The 25,898-nt window shown below is 42.7% G+C and overlaps 1 protein-coding gene across 2 annotated transcripts in view; it reads left to right on the top strand.

The window, feature by feature from the left end:
- Positions 1-25,898, top strand: part of ADK (adenosine kinase) — a 639,077-nt gene that overhangs the window by 92,635 nt on the left and 520,544 nt on the right. For both annotated transcript variants that reach the window (XM_075347320.1, XM_075347321.1), the window contains exon 2: positions 7,742-7,816. In XM_075347320.1, the coding sequence (XP_075203435.1) occupies positions 7,742-7,816 (75 nt within the window). The remainder of the gene's footprint in view (positions 1-7,741; positions 7,817-25,898) is intronic.

The following is a 25,898-nucleotide window of genomic DNA, read 5'->3' as shown; positions in this document are numbered from 1 at the left end:
GCCGTTAACTCCTTATTACCCCGATTGCCATCGCACCAGGGCAACGGGAAGAGCCGGGTCCATCAACAGAATTGGTGTGTCTAATGGATGTGTCACTTCTGGGGCGGCTGCAGGCTGCTATTCTAAGGCTAGAAATGGCCAAATAACCATGGCCCTTCCCACCCTAATATCAGCCCCCAGTTGTCTGCTGTACCTTGGCTGGTTTTAGAAAAATGTGGGGGACCTCATGTCATTGTTTTGTTAAAAAAAAAAATATAATTAAAAGAAAAAAAAAGCATGGGATCCCCTCTATTTTTCATAACCAGCTGGATAGGCAAAATGGGGGATCCCATATATATATATATATATATATATATATATATTTACACAGTTAGGTCCAGAAATATTTGGACAGTGACACAATTTTCGCGAGTTGGGCTCTGCATGCCACCACATTGGATTTGAAATGAAACCTCTACAACAGAATTCAAGTGCAGATTGTGACGTTTAATTTGAAGGTTTGAACAAAATTATCTGATAGAAATTGTAGGAATTATACACATTTCTTTACAAACACTCCACATTTTAGGAGGTCAAAAGTAATTGGACAAATAAACCAAACCCAAAAAAAAATTTTTATTTTCAATATTTTGTTGCGAATCCTTTGGAGGCAATCACTGCCTTAAGTCTGGAACCCATGGACATCACCAAACGCTGGGTTTCCTCCTTCTAAATGCTTTGCCAGGCCTTTTACAGCCGCAGCCTTCAGGTCTTGCTTGTTTGTGGGTTTTTCCGTCTTAAGTCTGGATTTGAGCAAGTGAAATGCATGCTCAATTGGGTTAAGATCTACTGATTGACTTGGCCATTGCAGAATGTTCCACTTTTTTGCACTCATGAACTCCTGGGTAGCTTTGGCTGTATGCTTGGGGTCATTGTCCATCTGTACTATGAAGCGCCGTCCGATCAACTTTGCGGCATTTGGCTGAATCTGGGCTGAAAGTATATCCCGGTACACTTCAGAATTCATCCGGCTACTCTTGTCTGCTGTTATGTCATCAATAAACACAAGTGACCCAGTGCCATTGAAAGCCATGCATGCCCATGCCATCACGTTGCCTCCACCATGTTTTACAGAGGATGTGGTGTGCCTTGGATCATGTGCCGTTCCCTTTCTTCTCCAAACTTTTTTTCTTCCCATCATTCTGGTACAGGTTGATCTTGGTCTCATCTGTCCATAGAATACTTTCCAGAACTGAGCTGGCTTCATGAGGTGTTTTTCAGCAAATTTAACTCTGGCCTGTCTATTTTTGGAATTGATGAATGGTTTGCATCTAGATGTGAACCCTTTGTATTTACTTTCATGGAGTCTTCTCTTTACTGTTGACTTAGAGACAGATACACCTACTTCACTGAGAGTGTTCTGGACTTCAGTTGATGTTGTGAACGGGTTCTTCTTCACCAAAGAAAGTATGCGGCGATCATCCACCACTGTTGTCATCCGTGGACGCCGAAGGCCTTTTTGAGTTCCCAAGCTCACCAGTCAATTCCTTTTTTCTCAGAATGTACCCGACTGTTGATTTTGCTACTCCAAGCATGTCTGCTATCTCTCTGATGGATTTTTTCTTTTTTTTCAGCCGCAGGATGTTCTGCTTCACCTCAATTGAGAGTTCCTTAGACCGCATGTTGTCTGGTCACAGCAACAGCTTCCAAATGCAAAACCACACACCTGTAATCAACCCCAGACCTTTTAACTACTTAATTGATTACAGGTTAACGAGGGAGACGCCTTCAGAGTTAATTGCAGCCCTTAGAGTCCCTTGTCCAATTACTTTTGGTCCCTTGAAATTTGGAGGCTATGCATTACAGAGCTATGATTCCTAAACCCTTTCTCCGATTTGGATGTGAAAACTCTCATATTTCAGCTGGGAGTGTGCACTTTCAGCCCATATTATATATATAATTGTATTTCTGAACATGTTTTTGTAAACAGCTAAAATAACAAAACTAATCTGTAAGTGCAAGTAAATAAACACCCAAAAAAATCCCTTTTTTGAAATAAGACAAAAAAACACCCTCTTTCACCACTTTATTTACTTCCAAAACTACCCCCAAAAAATTATTTAAAAAACAGCTGACCAAGCTAGCTATCGCTCTATCAAGCTATTCTGTTATTTGTTTCTATCCTTTCTTATTATTTATACTATGTTCTTTCTTTCTATCTATTCTATATGTTGTTTCTATCTATTCTTTCTATCTACTTTTTGCATATCTATTATAGCTATCCATCAATTATCCTATCATATTTGTTTGTCCTTTAAAAAAACGCATTAACAAAATCGTGACAAAACATCATGCGTTTTTTTGGGCTACAAGCTGCATTTTCTGTGACCACAGGAAAAAGATGCGCTCATGATTCACTCAAAAAAAGATGCAGTGTGCGCATATAGCCTTAAAGCTGGAAAGCAGCAGCGCTGGAGAGGCCGGCAGAGCTCAGGAGAGCGTCAGGCCTGGAGAGGCCGGCGGAGCTCAGGAGAGCGTCAGGCCTGGAGAGGCCGGCGGAGCTCAGGAGAGCGTCAGGCCTGGAGAGGCCGGCGGAGCTCAGGAGAGCGTCAGGCCTGGAGAGGCCGACGGGGCTCAGGAGAGCGTCAGGCCCGGAGAGGCCGGCGGAGCACAGGAGAGCGTCAGGCCCGGAGAGGCCGGCGGAGCTCAGGAGAGCGTCAGGCCCGGAGAGGCCGGCGGAGCTCAGGAGAGCGTCAGGCCCGGAGAGGCCGGCGGAGCTCAGGAGAGCGTCAGGCCCGGAGAGGCCGGCGGAGCTCAGGAGAGCGTCAGGCCCGGAGAGGCCGGCGGAGCTCAGGAGAGCGTCAGGCCCGGAGAGGCCGGCGGAGCTCAGGAGAGCGTCAGGCCCGGAGAGGCCGGCGGAGCTCAGGAGAGCGTCAGGCCCGGAGAGGCCGGCGGAGCTCAGGAGAGCGTCAGGCCCGGAGAGGCCGGCGGAGCTCAGGAGAGCGTCAGGCCCGGAGAGGCCGGCGGAGCTCAGGAGAGCGTCAGGCCCGGAGAGGCCGGCGGAGCTCAGGAGAGCGTCAGGCCCGGAGAGGCCGGCGGAGCTCAGGAGAGCGTCAGGCCCGGAGAGGCCGGCGGAGCTCAGGAGAGCGTCAGGCCCGGAGAGGCCGGCGGAGCTCAGGAGAGCGTCAGGCCCGGAGAGGCCGGCGGAGCTCAGGAGAGCGTCAGGCCCGGAGAGGCCGGCGGAGCTCAGGAGAGCGTCAGGCCCGGAGAGGCCGGCGGAGCTCAGGAGAGCGTCAGGCCCGGAGAGGCCGGCGGAGCTCAGGAGAGCGTCAGGCCCGGAGAGGCCGGCGGAGCTCAGGAGAGCGTCAGGCCCGGAGAGGCCGGCGGAGCTCAGGAGAGCGTCAGGCCCGGAGAGGCCGGCGGAGCTCAGGAGAGCGTCAGGCCCGGAGAGGCCGGCGGAGCTCAGGAGAGCGTCAGGCCCGGAGAGGCCGGCGGAGCTCAGGAGAGCGTCAGGCCCGGAGAGGCCGGCGGAGCTCAGGAGAGCGTCAGGCCCGGAGAGGCCGGCGGAGCTCAGGAGAGCGTCAGGCCGGCAGAGCTCAGGAGAGCGGCAGGCCTGGAGAGGCCGGCGGAGCTCAGGAGAGCGTCAGGCCTGGAGAGGCCGGCGAAGCTCAGGAGAGCGGCAGGCCGGCGGAGCTCAGGAGAGCGGCAGGCCTGGAGAGGCCAGCGGAGCTCAGGAGAAAAATAAATTGTTGAATGCCCATTAAAAATAAAGGTATTAAAGGGAACCTGTCAGCAGAAATTTTGCCCAAAACGTAAAAGATTCCCCCTCTGTAGCTCCTGGGCTGCATTCTAGAAAGGTCCCTGTTATTATTGTACCCCATGTGAGACCAAAATAAAGACTTTATAAAGTGGTACCTTTTTGTATTCAGATACTGTAAATGTGACACGGGGGCGGGCTTTCTAGCGTCCGTTATTCTGCCTCCTGGTCCTGTATGCCGCCCCCCATCGCTCCTTTCCATAGCTGATGCACCGCCCACTGCTCCAGCCATCCCCGCACATGCCCAGTGCCAGTCTCACGGGACTGAGCAGTGTGACCGCTGGTGACGTGTGCGCAGGCAAGTGATTATGGGCGGGGCTGTGATTGTTATCAGCAAGTACCCGCTCATAATCTCGTGAGCGTGCAAACCTCACAAGCGGTCACACTGTGCTCAGGGTACATGGTAGACTGTATGGGCTGCTTCCAGGGATGACGTCCCTTTTGTCACGTGATAGTATTTTGAATACGCCCCTATCACGTGACAAAAGGGACGCACGCGTTTTTGCCGCTATTTGTTGCGTTATTTGCTGCGTTTTGCTGCGTTTTTGCTCACTGCGTCTTTATGCGTTTTTTAGAAGTGAACAAAAAAAAAAGGTCTGATGTCATTTCCTTCTTCAATATGTTCTTCATTCTCCACTAGTGTATGCAGGAGAGCAGACAGCTGCAGAACTATAAGGCTCAGCATACTCCATCCAGGACTGTATGCTGGAGGGAGAGTCAGGGGGAGCAGACCTACAAGGCTCAGCATCCTCCATCCAATAGTGTATGCAGGAGGGCAGACAGCAGCTGTCGAACTACAAGGCTCAGCATCCTCCATCCAATAGTGTATGCAGGAGAGCAGACAGCAGCTGTCGAACTACAAGGCTCAGCATGCTCCTTCCAGGACTGTATGCAGGATTTCTTTGCCCCCCCAAACAAAAAAAATTACGTGGGCTTCGCCATATTTTTGTACGCTAGCCGGGTACAGCAGGCAGGTACGGGCTGCCCCCAACCCCCAGCTGCCTATTTGTACCCGGCTGGGAACCAAAAATATAGAGAAGCCCTTTTTTTTAATTATTTCATGAATTTCATGAAATAATTAAAAAAAAAAAAAAATGACGTGAGCTTTGCCTAATTTTTGTGTCCAGCCGGGTACAACTAGGCAGCTGGGGATTGGAATCCACAGTGCAGGGTGCCCATGTTTTCTGGGCCCCGCTGCGAATTGCAGTCCGCAGCCACCCCAGAAAATGGCGCTTTCATAGAAGCGCCATCTTCTGGCGCTGTATCCAACTCTTCCAGCTGCCCTGATGCCGGGTGGCTCACTGGGTAATAATGGGGTTAGGGCTAGCTGTATATTATCAGCTGGCCCTAAGCCCGAAATTCATGGTGTCACGCCAATATTAGACATGGCCACCATGAATTTCTAGTAAAGATAAAAAAAACACAACACACAGAAAAATATTTTTATTAGAAATAAAACACAACACAATTAGTGACTCCATCTTTATTGAAATAAAGAACTCCCCCTCCGCAGTAATCCTGGGTCAAGGGTCCCGCGCCGTCCAATCCGGATCCAATATCATCTGATCGGTTTGCTGGAAGGCAAAGCAATCAGATGATGTGTCAGGATCAAGTGCCTGAATCACATCACATATCAGCTGATTGTATAAAAGCCGTTTATACAATCAGCAGATGCATTGGTGCAAAAACAAAAATACTCACTTATGTGCTGATTACCGGCAGCTCCTAGAGCAAGTCTGATCCCGTCCGATCGCTGCAGGAGCTGCCGGTAATCAGGGATGAAGTCTCCTGATGCATCCGCTGATAGGTTAAACTGGCCGGCCGCGTCACCCCGAGACTTACGATCAGCTGATGCGTCAGGTGACTGCATCAGGTGATCCATCGCCAGGTCCTGCATCCTGCAGGCATACGTACCCGGGGAGACTGCACACACCCGGAGCGGCGGTACCGGAAGGAGATGGGAGCGGGCATGGCACTGGGAGTCTGCAGACAGGTGTTGGGGCTCTATTGCATTGATCAATTCAGTAGCTAAATTTCTCTTGATTCATATGTTCATGGCAGTAATGCAGATTCCATTTTTCACATTTTCACTCTTACATATAGCTATTGGATTTTTCAAGTCAGTATTCACACAGCAGTTTCTGCTATTTCATGTATTCCCCTTCCATAGTCACTGGTGTGCATACCTTATCTCCCCATAGTGATTTTTTTTAGGTTTTTGCACCCAGTTCAGACTAAAGGTCCAGTCACACTAAGCAACTTACCAGCGATCCCAACAACGATAGGGATCGCTGGTAAGTTGCTAGGAGGTTGCTGGTGAGCTGTCACACTGCGACGCTCCAGCGATCCCACCAGCAACCTGACCTGGCAGGGATCGCTGGAGCGTGGCTACACGAGTTGCTGGTGAGCTCACCAGCAACCAGTGACCAGCCCCCAGTCTCCTAGTTACAGCACACATCAGGTTAATTAACCCGATGTGTGCTGCAGCTAAATGTGCACAGAGCAGGGAGCAGCGCACACTGAGCGCTGGCTCCTTGCTCTCCTAGTTACAGCACACATGGGGTTAATTGCCTGATGTGTGCTGCAGCTATCTGTGCACAGAGCAGGAGCCGGCAGCACAGGCAGTGAGAGCGGAGGAGGCTGGTATCAAAGGTAAATATCGGGTAACCAAGGACAGGGCTTCTTGGTTACCCGATGTTTACATTAGTTACCAGCCTCCGCAGAAGCCGGCTCCTGCTCACTGCACATTAGTTGTTGCTGTCTCGCTGTCACACACAGCGATCTGTGCTTCACAGCAGGACAGCAACAACTAAAAAATGGCCCAGGACATTCAGCAACAACCAACGACCTCACAGCAGGGGCCAGGTTGTTGCTGGATGTCACACACAGCAACATCGCTAGCAACGTCACAAAAGTTGTTCGTTACCAGCGATGTTGCTAGCGATGTTGCTTAGTGTGACGGGGCCTTTAGAATGGTGTTCCAAACGTTATTCCTTAATGTTCACATTCAGAGACTGTTCTCTTCCTAATGCTTGGGTGTGTCAGTCGTGAGCTAGTTTATATAGGATTGCTTACTGAGCAGGACTAGGTCAGGGCAGTTCTTCAGTCTCTCAATGTGAACAGGGATGTTCCCATTCACTAACAATGCAGATGTCTCCCATGGTGAGAAGTGAAAGCTCCAACCACATTCACTATGTCGAGAGGCAATATTTTTGAGCATTGTGTAAGGATTTCTTATTTGCAGGGGAAATAGCTATTAAACACATCACCAATTCTCAAAGAAAACATATTCCTAAAGATGCTATTGAAATCAATTTCTCACCAGATTTCGGCAATAACCCAACCCATTCAATCAACACAGGCAAATAAATTAAACCATAGATGTCCATAAATTGTGTAATAATGAAAAATGACACAGGAAAAATGTATTGAACACGCTTACTGAAATATATTTAATGCTTCGTACAAAATCCTTTGATGTGCGACATGCACCATAGACTTGTATGGGTACCCGTTATGAGACCCGCTGCCAATCCACTGTATGCTGTGATTTTTGTTTTTTCCTCCGTCCTTTTAGAGCTGAAGAAAAACTCGCAGATCTGACGTGCATCATTGACTAACATTGGTTTGAATGCAATGTGAGCTTTTCTGAGCGAGCCCATTGATTGCGCCCCAAGGACGCCCAGGGGCCTTTTGACGCTCATATTGACATGGAGGCTAAATTGGTTTTCATTATCTGTCTCTATACATTCACTGCTGTGTAAAAATGCATGCAAATTTGCAATCTTTGTTTTACTTCCTTTTTTCACTAACTTTATTGAAGTCCATGCCTGAAAAAATATGCAAAAAATTGTGAAAGAATTGCCATGTCACCAGCTTTGATATACCATGTATGCAATGCAATGACTGTCATCTGTAGCTTATTCTGTTTTGTTTTTTCCCCAGTGAAAATCTCCTTTTTGGCATGGGAAACCCCCTCTTAGATATCTGTGCTGTTGTGGACAAGGACTTTCTAGACAAGTAAGTTATTCACATAGCACAATGCCTGATGTTTACAACCTGGTCAGCTAGGCTTTTTCTGTAATGTTTTGGCATGGCGGCTCAGGAAGCTGTCATAGCTGTTTAGTCCTATGGGGACAGCTCCTACTTTATGTAATGTTAGATCCTGCTAAGCTTTGTATGCCCAAGTAAGGACTAAGTCACTCTGAAATCTACTATAGGGCTACGTTCACACTTTGCTTTATTGCAGATGAACATCTGCTTCTAAAGCACCAGCAGACGCTGTCTCATGTACACGATTGCTTTTTTTTTTTCCTGAGTGAATTGGGAACACTGCTGCGTTTTTGACAATTTCAGTAGGTCACTTCTTTCAGTGCTTTTTGAACCATATTTTCACCATAAAAAGCAATGAGCACCCAAAAAATGAACCGCTCCTTATTGCTGCATATTTGGTGAATAAACCTATCTATGTATATTGTAAAGAAATGACACCTAATCCACAGCAAGAAAAGCTGCAAAACCTGCTTCTTTACTGCCAAGAGAGCTGATTCTGAAGGAAAAAGCGTGTAAAGGAAGCCTAACCGTGTGCACACGTTAAGTACTTGCTGCAGACATTTCTGTACCAAAACGTGTCGCTTGGCAGAAAAAATCCCGTTTTTAATGTTTCTTTTTACCCCTTATTCATTAGAAGGTGTGAAAATGCAGAAAGAATTGCCATGCTTCACATCTGTAAGGAAAAATAAGCAGCATGAGACATTAGTTATCTCAGTCATTCTGCTGGGACAGTAAAATGCGGTGTCATGTTTTGTCTCCACCCCTTCTACTGTCTGAAGATAAAGGAGCTGTCAGGTCAGAAATGACAAGTCTGCAGTCACTGTCACTTGGGAATCCTCATATTGCAGGCACTGTGTGCAGCAGTCACAATGTGATATGCAGACTTCCGGACAGAATCCGACTAGATGAGCATGGCCTCACTCACTGCAAGTGTATCACTCGTGGGTGTGCCTTTCTAGTCAGAGTGTGTCCAAAAGTCTGCATATTGCATACATGCAGCCATGTGGCCTCTGTTACCAGCTCTGACAGCGGAGAATCCTAACAGCGCACTGTGCATGCGATGTGAGGATTCACAGGTATGCAGTCACATAGAGTGACTGCAGACTTGTCATTTTACTGCAGCCAACCCCATTTAAAGGGTACCCAAAAGCAGGATTTTCATATATAAAGTAAAGCCAGTGCTATACCGGCCCCTACGATGCTTAGTGTAAGCATAGCTTTTGTTCAGAGAGTGGATGTTTTATTTCAGAAATAAGTAAAGTTCCAACAATGCACTGCTATGTGATTGACAGGTGCAACAGGAAGGGAATATGTGGATCAGGTCTTGCTATGTATTCCCGCCCCTGTCTGCTGCCCTTCCTCCCCCTGTCGCCGTCATAGACATTAATTCCGGCGCAGGCAGACAGACGGGTGGGAATAGATAGCAAGAGCCGACCCAAATATTCCCTTCCTGTTCCACCCTTCAATCAAATAGCAGTGCATTGCTGAAACTTTACTTTCACATATTTCTGAAATAAAACATCCAACCCCAGAATAAAAGGTATGCTTACATTCAGCGTTCTAGCACCAGTAAAAGTACTGGTTTTATTTCATGTATGAAAATCCTGCTGGTTGGTTCCCTTTTAAAGGGAATCTGTCACCAGGGTTTTGCTCCCCATGTGAGAGCAGCAAAATGTAGAGACACAGACCCTGATTCCAGCAACGTGTCACTTACTGAGCTTTTTCTGTCATTTTGATAAAATCAATGTTTTCTCTGCTGCAGATCTAGAAGTTATAAAGAGCTCATGAATACGCTGGACTACCTGGCTGCACACCAGTAGTCCTGTAATGATAATCTACTGCTGATTAAACAGTGATTTTATCAAACTACACAAAGCAGCCCAGTAAGTGACACACCACTGGAATCAGGGTCTCTTTTTCCTTCATCATGTTCCTCTCAGATTAGGACAGATTCCCTTTAACAAGACAAGTAAAGTAACTGTAAAGTTCAAGGTCCACATAAAATTAAGACTAGACTACAGTTTATGAAATGCTCAATTTCAGCCATGACAATTGTTGGGTGAAATGTAACAATGAGCGACAGAACAACCATTGAGTCAATGTTCTCGTCTGAAAGAAAATCACCCGTTTGGAATTTGTCATTGAGGGACTAAGAAGATTGTTTGTTTTGTTGCCACAAATTTAATTTTCTGCTAAAGAATATTCCCAAAAAGATGGTTGTTGGTTCATCCAGGGTTTGTTAACATGTGTGGCCAGTTTAAATGACAGTAGTTGCCAAGATAGACTAAAAGGTATATGTCTGCATCTAATCTTTCATCAGATCATCTACATACCAACCTACTTCTCCCCAATGAGTATGGCCATCTTCCCACAAGACTCCCTGTACACATGGTCTGTAGTCTGCTGCTTTGAAGACTTCTATGTGCAGTAGATACAGGAGGGTATTTTTAATACACAGTATTTTCAAAGTTGCTTTGTTTTTATGATTTTTTTATGTTTTGTATACTTTATTAAATTTTAAGGGGTTTACAATAACAGGGGAGGGGGTAATTGAAGTATTTAAAATGCATTCTTAAAAATATTGTTGAAATAACAAAGAAGGGGAAGAGGAAGGGAAGAAAGGGTAGGCTAAAAGTGGATAGGAAGCGGTATTGGAGGGGAAGTGGGAATGGAAGGTGTTAGGGAATATAAAGGGGGAGGAGAAAGGGAAGGAGGAAGACGTTGAGGCAATTCGTTAAGTTTCAAAGTCAAGCAAGATTATAAACTCATATTCATTTAGCACAGTATATAAACACATTCGGAAATAACATGTTACATTTATATTATTTAGATAATGTCAAGGCACTAATTCAAAACAAGGTTTGGCATGTATTTCTGGGACCAAAGAGACCATCTTATTTTATATCTTTTGATAGTTTTTTTCTTTTAACGCAATATTATACTCATATAAATTATGAGCTGAAACCCTGTCCGTAACTTCTGAAATAGATGGGATTCTTTCTTCTCTCCAGTTGGCTGCTAATAAATTCTTAATAACTAAGAAAATGTGACAGACAATGTATCTATACTTTTTCTCATATTCTTCTAACCCTATGGAAAGAATAACCAATTCTGGAGTAAGATTTATATCTTTCGTAGTCAATTGCTTTAAGAGGTCTCTGACTTTCTTCCATAAGGGTTTAAGTAAAGGACATCCCCAGAAAATGTGGATAAAGGATCCATTTTTCCCGCAACCTCTCCAACATAGTGGTGAGTTTTCAGCAGAAAACTTGCACAACTTTAGAGGGGTATAGTACCATCTGGAATACGCTTTATAATGTGTCTCCTGAAGAGAAGCACAGGTTGCAGTTGCATAAGTTGTTTCCAGAGCTTGTTTCCATGTACTTATAGGGAATTCCTTGTGCAAATCTTTCTGCCAATTATTTAGGTTTAGCTTTTTCTCAAATTCATAATCTTCATTTAGCAAGGAATATATATTACTGGTTTTCCAAATAATTTTGGTTTAATGGATTATTCAATAAATTTATTAGGGGTTTAGGAAGCTGAAATCTAGGTTTTTTTGTTTGTAAGAAAATTTTCTATACGGTACCAATTTTTTTTCTCTTTATTTGGGATGTTGAATTTAGTTTGTATGTTTTTGAAGGGCAAGATTTTGTTATTTTCTATTAGGTCGAGAAAATTGTTTATGTTGTATTGTTTCCATTTTATTATGTTCATTTTGGGAGTCAGAATTTGTATTGTTTCAATTGGGCAACATTTAATATCCTCCAAAGGTACATTATCTTTCATCAATGTTTTTAATAGGGATTTCCATGCCCATAGTTCTGCTTTACTTGTTTGAAATTTAGTTAATGTTTTTTGTGTGTTTTAAAAGTTGGGCCAAAATGATATCTGATTTGGGAATGTTTCGATTATAATGTTTTTCTATATGTACCCAACTATTTTTAAATTCAGTAATTAGACTATTTTGGGTCTGTTTAATGAGACTAGTTAAATAATAAGCGTAAATATTCGGTAAACCTAGGTCTCCATTCCTCTTATGTTTACATAAAATGTTTTGGGAAATTCTAGGTTTCTTATTTTGCCAGATGAATAGTGATTACTGAGATTGTAGTTTCTGGATCCAGTGCTTAGGAATTGTTGTTGTTAAACATCGGAATAGGTATAGAATTTTCGGCAAAATAATAGATTTATATGATATGACCTTTCCCATCCATGAAACTTCAGTCATCTTTAAATTTTTCAATTCATTTTGGATGTTGTTTAATAATGGGGTAATGTTCATAGATACAATTTTTTTGGTTGGGTTTGTAATGTATATCCCTAAATATTTCAATTTTTCAGTTTCCCACTTGAAGGCAAATTCCTTCTGAATACAATCTTTTAAATCAGGGTCTATGTTATAACCCAAAATTTGGGACTTAGAATAATTGATTTTATAATATGATATGGCTGAGAAATCATCCAGAATATTAATTGTATTTCTAAGTGACTCTAGTGGGTCGGTTATACTAAGAATTACATCGTCAGCATATAGTGTGATTTTATACTGTTCGTGATTTGTGGAAATACCTTTTATATTTTCTCTTACTCTAATTTTTTCAGCTAGCGGTTCCATCATTAAGGCAAATAATAAAGGAGAGAGTGGGCAGCCCTGTCTGGTTCCATTGTTTATAGAAAAATTACTAGAGAGGAAGTTATTGACGTAGATTTTTGCAGTGGATTGGGAATAAATTTCTAATATTAATTTTAATATCTGACCATTAAATCTAAATTTTTTTCAAGGTTGCTATCATGTAACCCCAATGGATCCTATCGAAAGCCTTCTCTGCATCCAATGAAAGGAGCGGAGAAGGCTCCTGATTTTTCTCAACCAGATCCACAAGGTTCAAAATTTTACGCGTCGCATCAGATGACTGCCTGTCTTTAATAAACCCCACCTGATCCAAGTGGATCAAATTAGGGAGAATTTTCTGAAGCCGGTTTGCAATAAGCTTAGAGATTAACTTCGTATCTGTGTCAATCAAGGATATCTGCCTATAATTTGACATGTCTAAAGGATCACCTTTATTTTTTGGGATAATAGTAATATTAGCTGTAAGCATCTCTTTTGGGATATGTCCTTCTATAGATAAGTAGTTAATTAATCTGGTCAGATATGGGGATAATATATCTCCAAATGTTTTATAATATTCATTATTTAGCCCGTCGGGACCTGGTGATTTCTCTAATTTAAGCTGTTTGATGACTAATAAAACTTCTTCTTTTGTATATAGCTTATTTAAAGATTTTAAATCATTATTTTAAATTTTGGGAAGGTCAATTTTATCTAGAAAATCCTTTATTGATTTTTCAGTGGGTTGTATTAGGTTATCGTTATCTTTCAAGTTATATAAGGGTGCTTCACACACAGCGAGCTCGCTGCCGAGATCGCTGCTGAGTCACGCTTTTTGTGACGCAGCAGTGACCTCATTAGCGATCTCGCTGTGTGTGACACTGAGCAGCGATCTTGCCCCTGCTGCGAGATCGCTGCTCGTTACACACAGCCCTGGTTCGTTTTCTTCAAAGGCGCTCTCCCGCTGTGACACACAGATCGCTGTGTGTGACAGCGAGAGAGCGACAAATGAAGCGAGCAGGGAGCAGGAGCCGGCGTCTGGCAGCTGCGGAGGCTGGTAACTAAGATAAACATCGGGTAACCAAGGTGGTTACCCGATATTTACCTTAGTTACCAGCCTCCGCAGCTCTCACGCTGCCTGTGCTGCCGGCTCCGGCTCTCTGCACATGTAGCTGCATTACACATCGGGTTAATTAACCCGATGTGTACTGTAGCTAGGAGAGCAAGGAGCCAGCGCTCAGTGTGCGCGGCTCCCTGCTCTCTGCACACACAGCTAAGCGGTGTGCGCTGGTAACTAATGTAAACATCGGGTAACCATACCCGATATTTACCTTAGTTACCAGTGTCCGCAGCTTCCAGACGCCGGCTCCGTGCAAGCGCAGCGTCGCTTGCACGTCGCTGCTGGCTGGGGGCTGTTCACTGGTCGCTGGTGATTTCTGCCTGTTTGACAGCTCACCAGCGACCATGTAGCGATGCTGCAGCGATCCTGACCAGGTCAGATCGCTGGTCGGATCGCTGCTGCATCGCTAAAGTGTGAAGGTACCCTAAATCGTGGTAGTATCTGGCGAAGGAATTTGCAATATCTTTAGGATGTTTACAAAGGATACTGTCTTTATTTTTAATTGCTGGTATTCTACTTTTAACTCTTTGTTGCCTAATTCTTTTCATCATTAATTTTGTTGGTCTATTATTAGAATGGTAAAAATTTGTTTTGTTTATTAACGTCACTTTGTTGTACTCTTGGGTTAGTAAAGAATTTAGCTCTATTCTCAGATTCAGAATGTGGGAGTGATTTGCTTCTGATGGGTTTATTATTTGTATATGTTCAGCTTCCCTAATTTTGTCTGAAATTTCTTTTGAATTTCTTCAATTTTTGCTTTTTATCTTTACTGTTAATTTGTATCATTATCCCTCTTATGACCGCTTTATGTGCGTTCCAAAGAGAGCTAATTGAGATGTTCTTTGTGTCATTTTCCTTGAAATAATTTTTAAGGGCTTCTTCAATTACTGCAGTATATTTTGGGTTTCTAAGCAAATACGAATTGCACCTCCATATTCTATCACTATTATCTAATAATTTACAGGGGAATGGTCAGACCAGGTTCTTTGACCTATGCTTACATATTTAAATTTATTTATTGTAAATAATGTAGTTAGAACCAAGTCTATTCTTGAAAAAGTCTTATGGGAGTCAGAATAATACGTATACTCTCTTGAACTCGTATTTAAGCACCTGAACATATCAACCAATTCTTCGTCTTCAAGCCAATTATCTAATGTAGGTAAAAGATATCTTGTTTTAGATGTTGAATCTATCATGCCATTTGGTACCATATTAAAATCACCAAAAAGAATCAAATCCCCCTTCTGAACTTCTCTGACAATAGTCAGCAACTTATTAAGGAAGTGCATCTGGCCTCTATTTGGTGCGTATACATTAACAAATGTATATATTGTGTTGTTGATTTTGCACACTATTATGCAATACCTACCTGCATTATCAGATACCTTAGTAATAAGTTCAAAGGTTACAGAATCTCTAATTAGAATAGCCACTCCAGCCTTTTTTGTTTTCATTTGAGGAAGTATATTTGTGGGGAAAACGTCTATGGTTGAATGAAGGCGGTTTAGACTTTTTAAATTTTGTCTCTTGGAGACCTACAACATCCGCCTTTGATTCATTCAGGAATTTCCATACCGCAAATCTCTTCCTTAGACTGTTTAGTCCCCTGACATTATATGTCAAGAGATTAAGTGTCATTAGCAATAGTATTGAAAAAGGTGGTTATTCCGAATGTTGTGTGGGGTAACCAAAGATTAGATTCGTATAAACATATAACTTGACTATTATTTTGTTCCTGTATGGAAAGAAAAAGGTTAAACACAAGTAATACAAACAAGAAAAACATAACTGTATAACATAAGTCCCAAAGTCTTCCTGGAGGATCTTGATATGGAAATGAAATGAAACCCATTTCAAGAATCACTCCTGATGGGAGTAAAGTTCAACAGCCAATGTCTTACTCCAACCTCTTTTATGAGTGGATATCCAAATCCAGTGATAATGAAGTGTTCTTCAAATCCTGGTGGTGGACCATAAATATTGTCCAACTAAATTGATGAGCCTAGAGAAGAAATAATAAATCAAGTTGTAACGAGTCCAAGATCCTTCAGCATCTTCTCGCCTTCTTTCGCAGAGATGATAGATAAAGTCTTTCCTTGATGATGGATTAGGATCTTTGTAGGAAATCCCCATCTATATGATATGTTGTTCTGTCTAAGTAGTTGAGTTATACTATTGAGACTTTTCCTCTGTAGAATGGTTTCTTTAGATAAATCCGAAAAAATCTTTAAATTCTTGTAGGGTGAAGGAAGACTCTTGTGAAGTCTTAGGTATTCAAATAGTTTTTCTTTCGTTTTTATAGAAATGTATCCTGAGAATGGTATCCCTCGGAATGTCTTGTGATATAAATTTTGGTCTAGGTAGCCTATGAACCCTATCTACAGTCAAATCCAATTCTGACATGTTAGGCAAGGTTGTTTTCAGTAGTTTCTGGATATATTGCAAAAGTTCGTTATTTTTGACATTTTCAGGAATGCCGTTTTTTTTTTTTTTTTTTTTTTTTATGTTTTGGAACAATGAAAATGTTATGTATACTATATCACAGTATTTCCTACATTTTGAAAATACACAGTGGGTGAAAAAGTACTGAACACGTCATTAATTTTCTTAGAACATATATTTTTAAAGATGCTATCCATGAATTTCTTGCCAGATGTCGGTAATAACCCATCCAATACACAGGCAAAGAAATCAGACTATAGATGTCCAAAAACTTAGTAATGTGTAATAATGAGAAATTACACTGAAAAAAGTATTAATCACACTTACTGAAATGTATTTAATACTTTTTGCAAAAGACTATGTTGGTGATCACCGCTTCAAGACCCCTCCTGTATGGAGAAACTAGTCGCATGCATTGCTCAGGTGTGATTTTGGACCATTCTTCCACACAAATACTCTTCAAATCCTGAAGGATCCTTGGGCCCCTTCTATAATCTCTGCGCTTTAGTTCCTATTGGATTCAGGTCAGGTGATTGGCTGGGCCATTCGATCAGCTTTGCTTTTTTTTTCTGAAGCCATTAGAGAGTTTTTCTGGCTGTTTGTTTGGGATCCTTAGCTTTTTGAAATATCCACCTTTGTTTCGTCGGTGGTGGTGATGATGATGAAGCAGCAGCAAAGGTGGATATTTCAGATGGCTAATTATCCCAAACACACAGCCACACAGTATTGTGTGTCATATCCCAGTACATGGCAGCAGATGTTTATCAAGGATGTCTCGGTACATTTGTCCATTCATCCTTCCTTCAATGATATAAAGTTTGTCAGTACCATGTGGTGAATAACAGCCCCACAAAATTATGTTCCCACCTCCAAACTTCACTGTTGGTACAGTGTTTTTTTGGGGTGATATGCAGTGCCTTTTGGTCTGCAAACATAGTATGGATTAAGACATTTAGGCTATGTGCGCACTGGAAAATGGATTTTTCTCAAGAAAATTCCGCAGGCATTGTAAGATTACTGCACCCGCGGTAAAAAAAAGAAGCAAACCGCACCCGAAAACCGCATGCGGTTTGCTGCGGTTTTACCGCGGTATTGTTCGTGGTATTGCCGCGGTTTTGCCGCGTGCGGGTTGGTACATGTGCTTTATTGCATTCAATGCAATAAAGCACATTGAAAAAAAAAAATTTCCTTCTGAGATAGATGATAGATAAATAGACAGAAGAATAGATAGAGGGATAGATAGATAGAGGACAGATCGCTGCATTTCTCACGGTCGGTAGTGAGTTCACATTACCGGCCGTGGGAAATACCCTGTGGTTATCTCTCTGCAGTCTGTCTCGCTGCGAGACTGCATTCAGCTGTGTCAGTGTCAGTCGCGGTTGCATGCAAGCATCACAGGACGTGGATTACGTCAGAGCTTTGTTTCGGGAGGGGTTAATAAAAGGGTGAACGAGGCTTATTTGTGTTTTATTTAAAATAAAAGATTTTTCGGTTTGTGTTTTTTTTCACTTTACTTATGGGTTGATCATGTCAGCTGTCACATAGACGCTGCCATGATCAAGCCTGGACTTAGTGGCAGCAATCCGCCGCCATTAACTCCTTGTATTACCTTGACTGCCGCTGCATCACGGCAGCAGGAAGAGCTGGGGACACTCCGGTACTGCCACATAATGGATGCGACAGTCCCGGGGCAGCTGCGGCTGATATTCTCGGCTGGGGGAGGTGGGAGGGAGGCGGGGGACATAAACCCTGCCCCTCGCCCTCCCCAGCCTGAGAATACCGGGCCGCCGCTCTATGCTTATCTCGGCTGGAAGGTAAAAATACGGCAGAGCACACGTGTTTTGTTTTCTATATTTCCGTTTGCTTTCTATGTGTGTTCTATATGTCTGTGTTGTATGTCTGTGATGTCTGTGTGTCTGTGATCTGTGTGTGTGTGTTTACTCTCTGCTCCGCTTCCTCTTCCTGTCATAATGACATCACTTCCCTGCAAAACCGCAGGCAAGCGATGTACATTACCGCAGGTAAACCGTGAAATACCGCAGGGAATAACGCAGGAAAACACAGTGAACCGCACAGAATTTACTGCCTGCGTTATTCCCTGCGGGATTTCACGATTACATTGGAGTCAATGTAGTGAAATCCCGCAGCGACGTGTGGAAAAGAAGTGAGATGCAATTGTTTTTGCTGCAGGAATCCCGCAGCAAAACATGCAGCTGTCAAAATCCGCCTAGTGCGCACAGCATTTTTTTTTTTCCATAGGTTTTGCTGGTGATTCACTGCAGAGATGTTATAAACATTTTCTGCAGCGAAACATGCAGCAAAACCGCAGGAAATCCGCGGCAAAAACCGGTAAGTGCGCTTAGGGTCTTAGAGGTAAATATTGGTCTCCCCTGACCAGACTGTATTCTCCCAGTATTTCACAGGTTTGTATAAATGTTGTTGAACAAAGTTGCTTTTTGTTCGACAATGTCTTGCATGGGGAGCGTGTATACAGGCCATGGAGTTGGAGTACATTATTGTTAATTTTTAAACAATTGTGCCTGCTGACTCCAGGTCTTTCTGTAGCTTTTCACAGGTAGTCCTTGTCTCTTCAATAACTATTCCTCTGATAACTATTTTCACTCCTTTGTCTGAAATCTTGCAGGGAGCACCGGTTTATGGCTGGTTTATGGTAAAATTATGTTCTTTTCACTTCTGGATTATGGCTCAAGCAGTGGTCACTGGATCCTTTAGTAGTTTAAAATGCATTCCGTAACTAATGCCATCAGTATGTTTTGCAATAATAAGGTTGCAAAGGTTTTTGAGACCGATCACTGGTTTTACTCATCATGAGATGTTTCTTGTGGGGTACCTTGGTAATGAGACCCCTTTTTATAGGCCATCAGTTGAACCAGTTGTTATTTTTTTCTAAGTGTCAAGATTACATTCTAATTACTTATGGATTTCAGATAGTGTCAGTACTTTACATGGCTTTTTGCACTTCTCATTATTCATGTGCACAATACTTTTTTCCTGGAGTCATTTCTCATTATTACACATTAGTAAACCTATGGGCATATATGGTTTGATTTATTTGTCTGTGTGGATTGGATGACTGTTACCGATATGTGGTGAGAAATTCATATCCATAGCACCATTAGAAATAAATTAACTTAGAAAATGAGTGATTGTTCAAGACTTTTTTCACCCGCTGTGTGATTCAACCTTCTTATCAGTTTAAGGGTATGTGCGCACGTTTGGTATTTGAATGCAGAAATTTCTGCCCCATTTTTGCATCTCTTGGCAAGAAAAATGTAGAAGCAAAAACACACTTTTTACATGCGTTTTTGCATGTTTTTTTTACCTACACTTTCTAGTGTTTTTGGACACCAATGAATGCTATTGAGATAAATAATTGATGTAGATAAATAGGTATTGTGACGATCAGCCAAGGGCTCATGCAGACATCTCACCGCTGTCACCAATTTGTGATCAAACCACACCTCGCAGCCCCACCATGACGTCTCTAATACGTCAAAGCCATGCGATACGGCCTCGACACGTGATGTTCCACATCTCAGGGGGTACATAACGTCAGCTTGGCGCAGTGTTACTCTCACACCCCCTGTCCACATGGGCACGGGGAGGGAGACAGAGTGGGCCACGCAACCTCCGGCATGACATACCATTCGCTCACAACCCTGACAGGCAGATAAACCCTTTTCACTAGCCCCAGTAAAACAGGGCCTTGCCAGCCGGGTAGTCTGCCACCAGTTCCTCATTTAGATATAAGCCTGGTCTGTAGGCAGAACTATATCAGGGCAGAAACCAGCCTAGGTAACATATAATACTAAACCGAGCACACGGACATGAGATTCGTGGATCGAGATAAAAGAACAACCCAGTATTAAATAATATATTTAATAGCCTTTAGGGTACACTAGATAAAACAAAACAATATATACACAATGAATTTACAGAGATTAGAGTCAGAAATGCAGAAACAAGTAAGATATAGGTGCAAGCAGATGTACATATGAATCAGTTACCCGGTTCCTTGTGACTAGGCGTGGTGCTGGCTCGGCACATGGGAGATGCTGTGGAGCCAATAGTTTCTTTAGTACTCCCCACTCATTTACTGGACATGACCTCTCCTGAGAAGATCACCTCCTCAATGTCCGCTTTGGTTTTTAATAACCCATGTGCTTCCTACATACCACCCACCTGGTGACCTATGACAGGGCTGGAGATGGGATGTGCCTTCAGGTTTCAGAAAATTATGAAATTGCAGATTTCCTCATAGCTCCTCCTCTGATTGTCCCACATGGAAGATTTTACCATCATGTTTCCTATTATGATTTTATCTATCCATAGCTAGGAAATATGATGTGTCTGTTGTCTTCCAGCGGCTAGTTATTAATTGAGTTGATACGCATGTCCAAAAATTAAGGCAAAATGTGTTACGTGCATCCCGCAGTTCTGAGGTCGGAAATATGCCTGCCATTTTTGTGGGAGCTACCCACACCCCAATTTTATCATTTTTTACCCTTTTGAAACTTATTTGGAACTAGCAATCACCCGCCCACTTCCCTAGCTGAATTTTTTGTCACCAGGGGGTCTTGCTATGGTCAGGGGCTTCTTCCTTACTATATTTAACTTTCACCACTTATCATTTGTTCCAGAATAGAATAGAATTGAATATAATTGGATTTCTATTTTGAATAGGGTGACCTAGTCTTGATGCAGGTCAGGAAGTGTGGAAATATGTATGATTGGCAGGTGACTGGCATGTGTAGCTATACCATACAGTTAGGTCCAGAAATATTTGGACAGTGACACAAGTTTTGTTATTTTAGCTGTTTACAAAAACATGTTCAGAAATACAATTATATATTTAATATGGTCTGAAAGTGCACACTCCCAGCTGCAATATGAGAGTTTTCACATCCAAATCGGAGAAAGGGTTTAGGAATCATAGCTCTGTAATGCATAGCCTCCTCTTTTTAAAGGGACCAAAAGTAATTGGACAAGGGACTCTAAGGGCTGCAATTAACTCTGAAGGCGTCTCCCTCGTTAACCTGTAATCAATGAAGTAGTTAAAAGGTCTGGGGTTGATTACAGGTGTGTGGTTTTGCATTTGGAAGCTGTTGCTGTGACCAGACAACATGCGGTCTAAGGAACTCTCAATTGCAGAACATCCTGAGGCTGAAAAAAAAGAAAAAATCCATCAGAGAGATAGCAGACATGCTTGGAGTAGCAAAATCAACAGTCGGGTACGTTCTGAGAAAAAAGGAATTGACTGGTGAGCTTGGGAACTCAAAAAGGCCTGGGCTTCCACAGATGACAGCAGTGGTGGATGATCGCCGCATACTTTCTTTGGTGAAGAAGAACCCGTTCACAACATCAACTGAAGTCCAGAACACTCTCAGTGAAGTAGGTGTATCTGTCTCCAAGTCAACAGTAAAGAGAAGACTCTATGAAAGTAAATACAAAGGGTTCACATCTAGATGCAAACCATTCATCAATTCCAAAAATAGACAGGCCAGAGTTAAATTTGCTGAAAAACACCTCATGAAGCCAGCTCAGTTCTGGAAAAGTATTCTATGGACAGATGAGACAAAGATCAACCTGTACCAGAATGATGGGAAGAAAAAAGTTTGGAGAAGAAAGGGAACGGCACATGATCCAAGGCACACCACATCCTCTGTAAAACATGGTGGAGGCAACGTGATGGCATGGGCATGCATGGCTTTCAATGGCACTGGGTCACTTGTGTTTATTGATGACATAACAGCAGACAAGAGTAGCCGGATGAATTCTGAAGTGTACCGGGATATACTTTCAGCCCAGATTCAGCCAAATGCCGCAAAGTTGATCGGACGGCGCTTCATAGTACAGATGAACAATGACCCCAAGCATACAGCGAAAGCTACCCAGGAGTTCATGAGTGCAAAAAAAGTGGAACATTCTGCAATGGCCAAGTCAATCACCAGATCTTAACCCAATTGAGCATGCATTTCACTTGCTCAAATCCAGACTTAAGACGGAAAAACCCACAAACGAGCAAGACTTGAAGGCTGCGGCTGTAAAGGCCTGGCAAAGCATTAAGAAGGAGGAAACCCAGCGTTTGGTGATGTCCATGGGTTGCAGACTTAAGGCAGTGTTTGCCTCCAAAGGATTCGCAACAAAATATTGAAAATAAAAATATTTTGTTTGGGTTTGGTTTATTTGTCCAATTACTTTTGACCTCCTAAAATGTGGAGTGTTTGTAAAGAACTGTGTACAATTCCTACAATTTCTATCAGATATTTTTGATCAAACCTTCAAATTAAATGTTACAATCTGCACTTGAATTCTGTTGTAGAGGTTTCATTTCAAATCCAATGTGGTGGCATGCAGAGCCCAACTCGCGAAAATTGTGTCACTGTCCAAATATTTCTGGACCTAACTGTATTCCTCACAGGTATACAGACAGACATATATATATATATACACATACAGCCATGTAGACATAAAATTACACAACTCACCCCGACATATAATAAAACTGCACCCTGTGGATCTTATTGGACAGCTTTATATGATTAAATTAAAGAAATAACATGGTTTCCCCCTTTCTTTGAAAACCAGCAAAGGCTAAGCAGACACCTACTTGCAGACTGAATGTCCATGGTTATTGGATCCTCCCCAGCCTAAAAATACCAACCCGCAACCGCCCCAGAAGTGGTGCATCACATTAGATGCACCAATTCTGCTGCTATGCCTTTGCTCCTTCCGATTGCCCTGATGCGGTAGCAATCGAGGTAATGGTTTTTTGGGGTTGAGTAAGCTGTGTAGTGTTAGCTGGCATCAAGTCCTGGTGACACCTCCATTACTAACCCAGTAAATAAAAAAGAAAAAGACACACTCATAAAATTATTTAAAACACTCCGCCACACTTTACCTGATTCACCATTTTATAAAAAATAAACATCATGCAGGTTTGACGTAGTCTAGGGATTTCAACGTAATCCAGACAATCCAACATCCACAAGTGGAAACCTAAAAGACATGAGACAAATAAAAGCAAGACACTGTCTCTCGTTCACCAATTTATTAGAAAGCAAAGTTCCCAGGACTGATGTAGTTCGGCGGTTCCCACAACATTACTCGATTACATAGATCAAAGGCTAAGGAGCCTCAGGACAAGGCTCCATAGGCGTTTAGTGGCTGCAAGTTCCCGCTCACGCTGCGCTCCGTGGACACCATCAAGAACATCACAACTCATCACTGTGATGAGCAGTGACATTCCTGAATTCACCGCTCATCTGTGTTCCAGGTCTCACGGAGCTTAGCTTGAGCCTTAACTGGCTGCTGCTCCAAGGCTTCGGAGCCTTGTTCTGAGGTTATAGAGACTTTGATCTGTGTAATTGAGGAACACTGGATTACAGAACGTTGCTTTCTAATAACTTGGTGAATGAGGGACTGTCTTGTTTTTATTTCTCTTTTTATGTCTTTCAGGTTTCCATTTGTCGACTAAGTCGGATTACATGGACTAAGTCGAACCTGCATGGGTTTATTTTGAAATAAAATGATGATCCAGTGAAAGTGTGGTGGAGTGTTTAAAAAAAAAAATACACACAAAAATAATTTAGAGTGGCTGAGGGCTGGTAGTCTAAAGCTGGGAAGGGCTCAATAAACATGGACCTTCCCAGCCTGGTAATATCAGCCCGCAGCTGTTTGCAAGTTATCAAAAATGGGGGGACCCCACGTCGCATTATTCATTAATTTATTGATTCATTCATTGTAATAAAAAAACTGTCCAGTAAGCTCCACAGGGTGCAATATTCTAAATCTGTCGCTCTCTGTCTATTTATTTATATCTACTATTTCTCTCTATAGATCTCACAGAAAAAATTAAACTTTCTTCTACAATTATTAATTTTAACATCTTTTATTGGTGCAATAATTTAAAGGGGAATGTGTTTGATGCAAAAACACAGACCCAGGGCATAAAATAAAAACATTGTTCTGTGAATCAAACCATCACATTGGTATTAAGTAATAGATGGTAGTGTGATGCATAGGGTAAATAGGTAATTATTAATGATGAGCGAGGTTGCTCTTCGCTGCTCATTACTTAATCAAGCATTGGAGTGTTTGGATACTTGTTGAGCTCGGCCAAGTGTCGTGGGTGCTCTAATGTTTGATCCGTGAAACAACACCCATAACAAACAGGCTTGCTTAGCTTGAGAGCCATTCAAAGTCTTTCTCAAAAAACAAAACAAAAAAAAAAAACCCTCCCCCCCAGAAATGGCTGTTTGTGGTCTGAGAGCCGAAATGGCCAATCATTGCGTTCCATTATACTCGTATTGAGCACTTTCAGAGCGTCTGACCTGCTCTGCTTGAGTACTGAGCATTTCAGTGCTCGCACATCTCTAGCAAATATGTGTGTGTATATATAAAGGCAAAATTAGGTAAACAGGGTGTGAATAATGGTTCCAAGGTGTGAAAGTATGGGAGTCTCACAAAGGGAGAACTAAGCCAGTGCAAAAATAATGAGTAGACCAAGGTGAAAAATCAAATTATAAGCACACATACCCATTATAACAAGTTTAATACACCTGTAACCAATACAGCAGAATAGTTACCATTTGGCTATGCCCCAGGGATTCCCAGGGGTATTTGACACTCATATTGACACTTAGGCCAAATAGGGTTTTATTATCTTTCTCTATAGCATTCACTGCTAAATCAAAATGCAATAAAAAAGTAGCAAATTTGCAATCCTTTTTATACCGGCATTTTTAATTGACTTCATTAAAGTTAATGGGTGCAGAGCGCTGCAAAAATGCTGAAAGAATTGACATACTGAAGATTTTTTTTATGCACCAAATGTGCAAGTCACAAATAGGCAACGTGCGCATGGTATTTCAGGATTCTCATTGACTTTGCTGGCATCTAGATTCCCTTTCATGTTTTGTGACAAATCTTCACTCGAAAACGCATTACTAAAAATGCAATAAAAATGCAACATGTGCACATAGCCTTAGGGGTACTTCTCACATAGCGAGATCGCTAGCAAGATCGCTGCTGAGTCACGGTTTTTGTGACGCACCAGTGACCTCATTAGCGATCTCGCTGTGTGTGACACTGAGCAGCGATCTGGCCCCTGCTGTGAAATCACTGCTCGTTACACACATTGTTGGTTCATTTTTTTGGACGTTGCTCTCCCGCTGTGAAGCACACATTGCTGTGTGTGATAGCGAGAGAGCAATGATCTGAATGTGCAGGTAGCCGGCTTCTGACAGCCTGCAGTAAGCTGTAACCAAGGTAAACATTGGGTAACCAAGCCAAACACTTTGCTTGGTTACCCGATATTTACTTTGGTTACTAGCGTCCGCCGCTCTCAGGCTGCCAGTGCCGGCTCCCTGCTCCCTGCACACGTAGCCAGAGTACACATCAGGTAACTAAGCGAAGCAGTTTGCTTATTAACCCGATGTGTACTCTGGCTACGAGTGCAGGGAGCCAGCACTAAGCGGTGTGCGCTGGTAACCAAGGTAAATATCGGGTAACCAAGCTTGGTTACCCGATATTTACCTTAGTTACCAAGCGCAGCATCGCTTCCACGCGTCGCTGGGGGCTGGTCACTGGTTGCTGGTGAGATCTGCCTGATTGACAGCTCACCAGCGACCATGTAGCGACGCACCAGCGATCCTGACCAGGTCAGATCGCTGGTGGGATCGCTGGAGCGTTGCTAAAGTGTGACGGTACCCTTACTCTGCTGCAGAAATCCTTTTTTGATATTGATAAACACACGATAAGATTTATTTAGAGCATTCTACTCTTAAAAGTATAATCAATTCCTGGGAAATGTTTAATCACTTTTGAGTTTCTTCCATATCCTCCAC

This window comes from Anomaloglossus baeobatrachus, chromosome 5, assembly GCF_048569485.1.
Source record: "Anomaloglossus baeobatrachus isolate aAnoBae1 chromosome 5, aAnoBae1.hap1, whole genome shotgun sequence".
Taxonomy (NCBI): domain Eukaryota; kingdom Metazoa; phylum Chordata; class Amphibia; order Anura; family Aromobatidae; genus Anomaloglossus; species Anomaloglossus baeobatrachus.
This window is presented reverse-complemented; position numbering and strand designations above follow the sequence as displayed.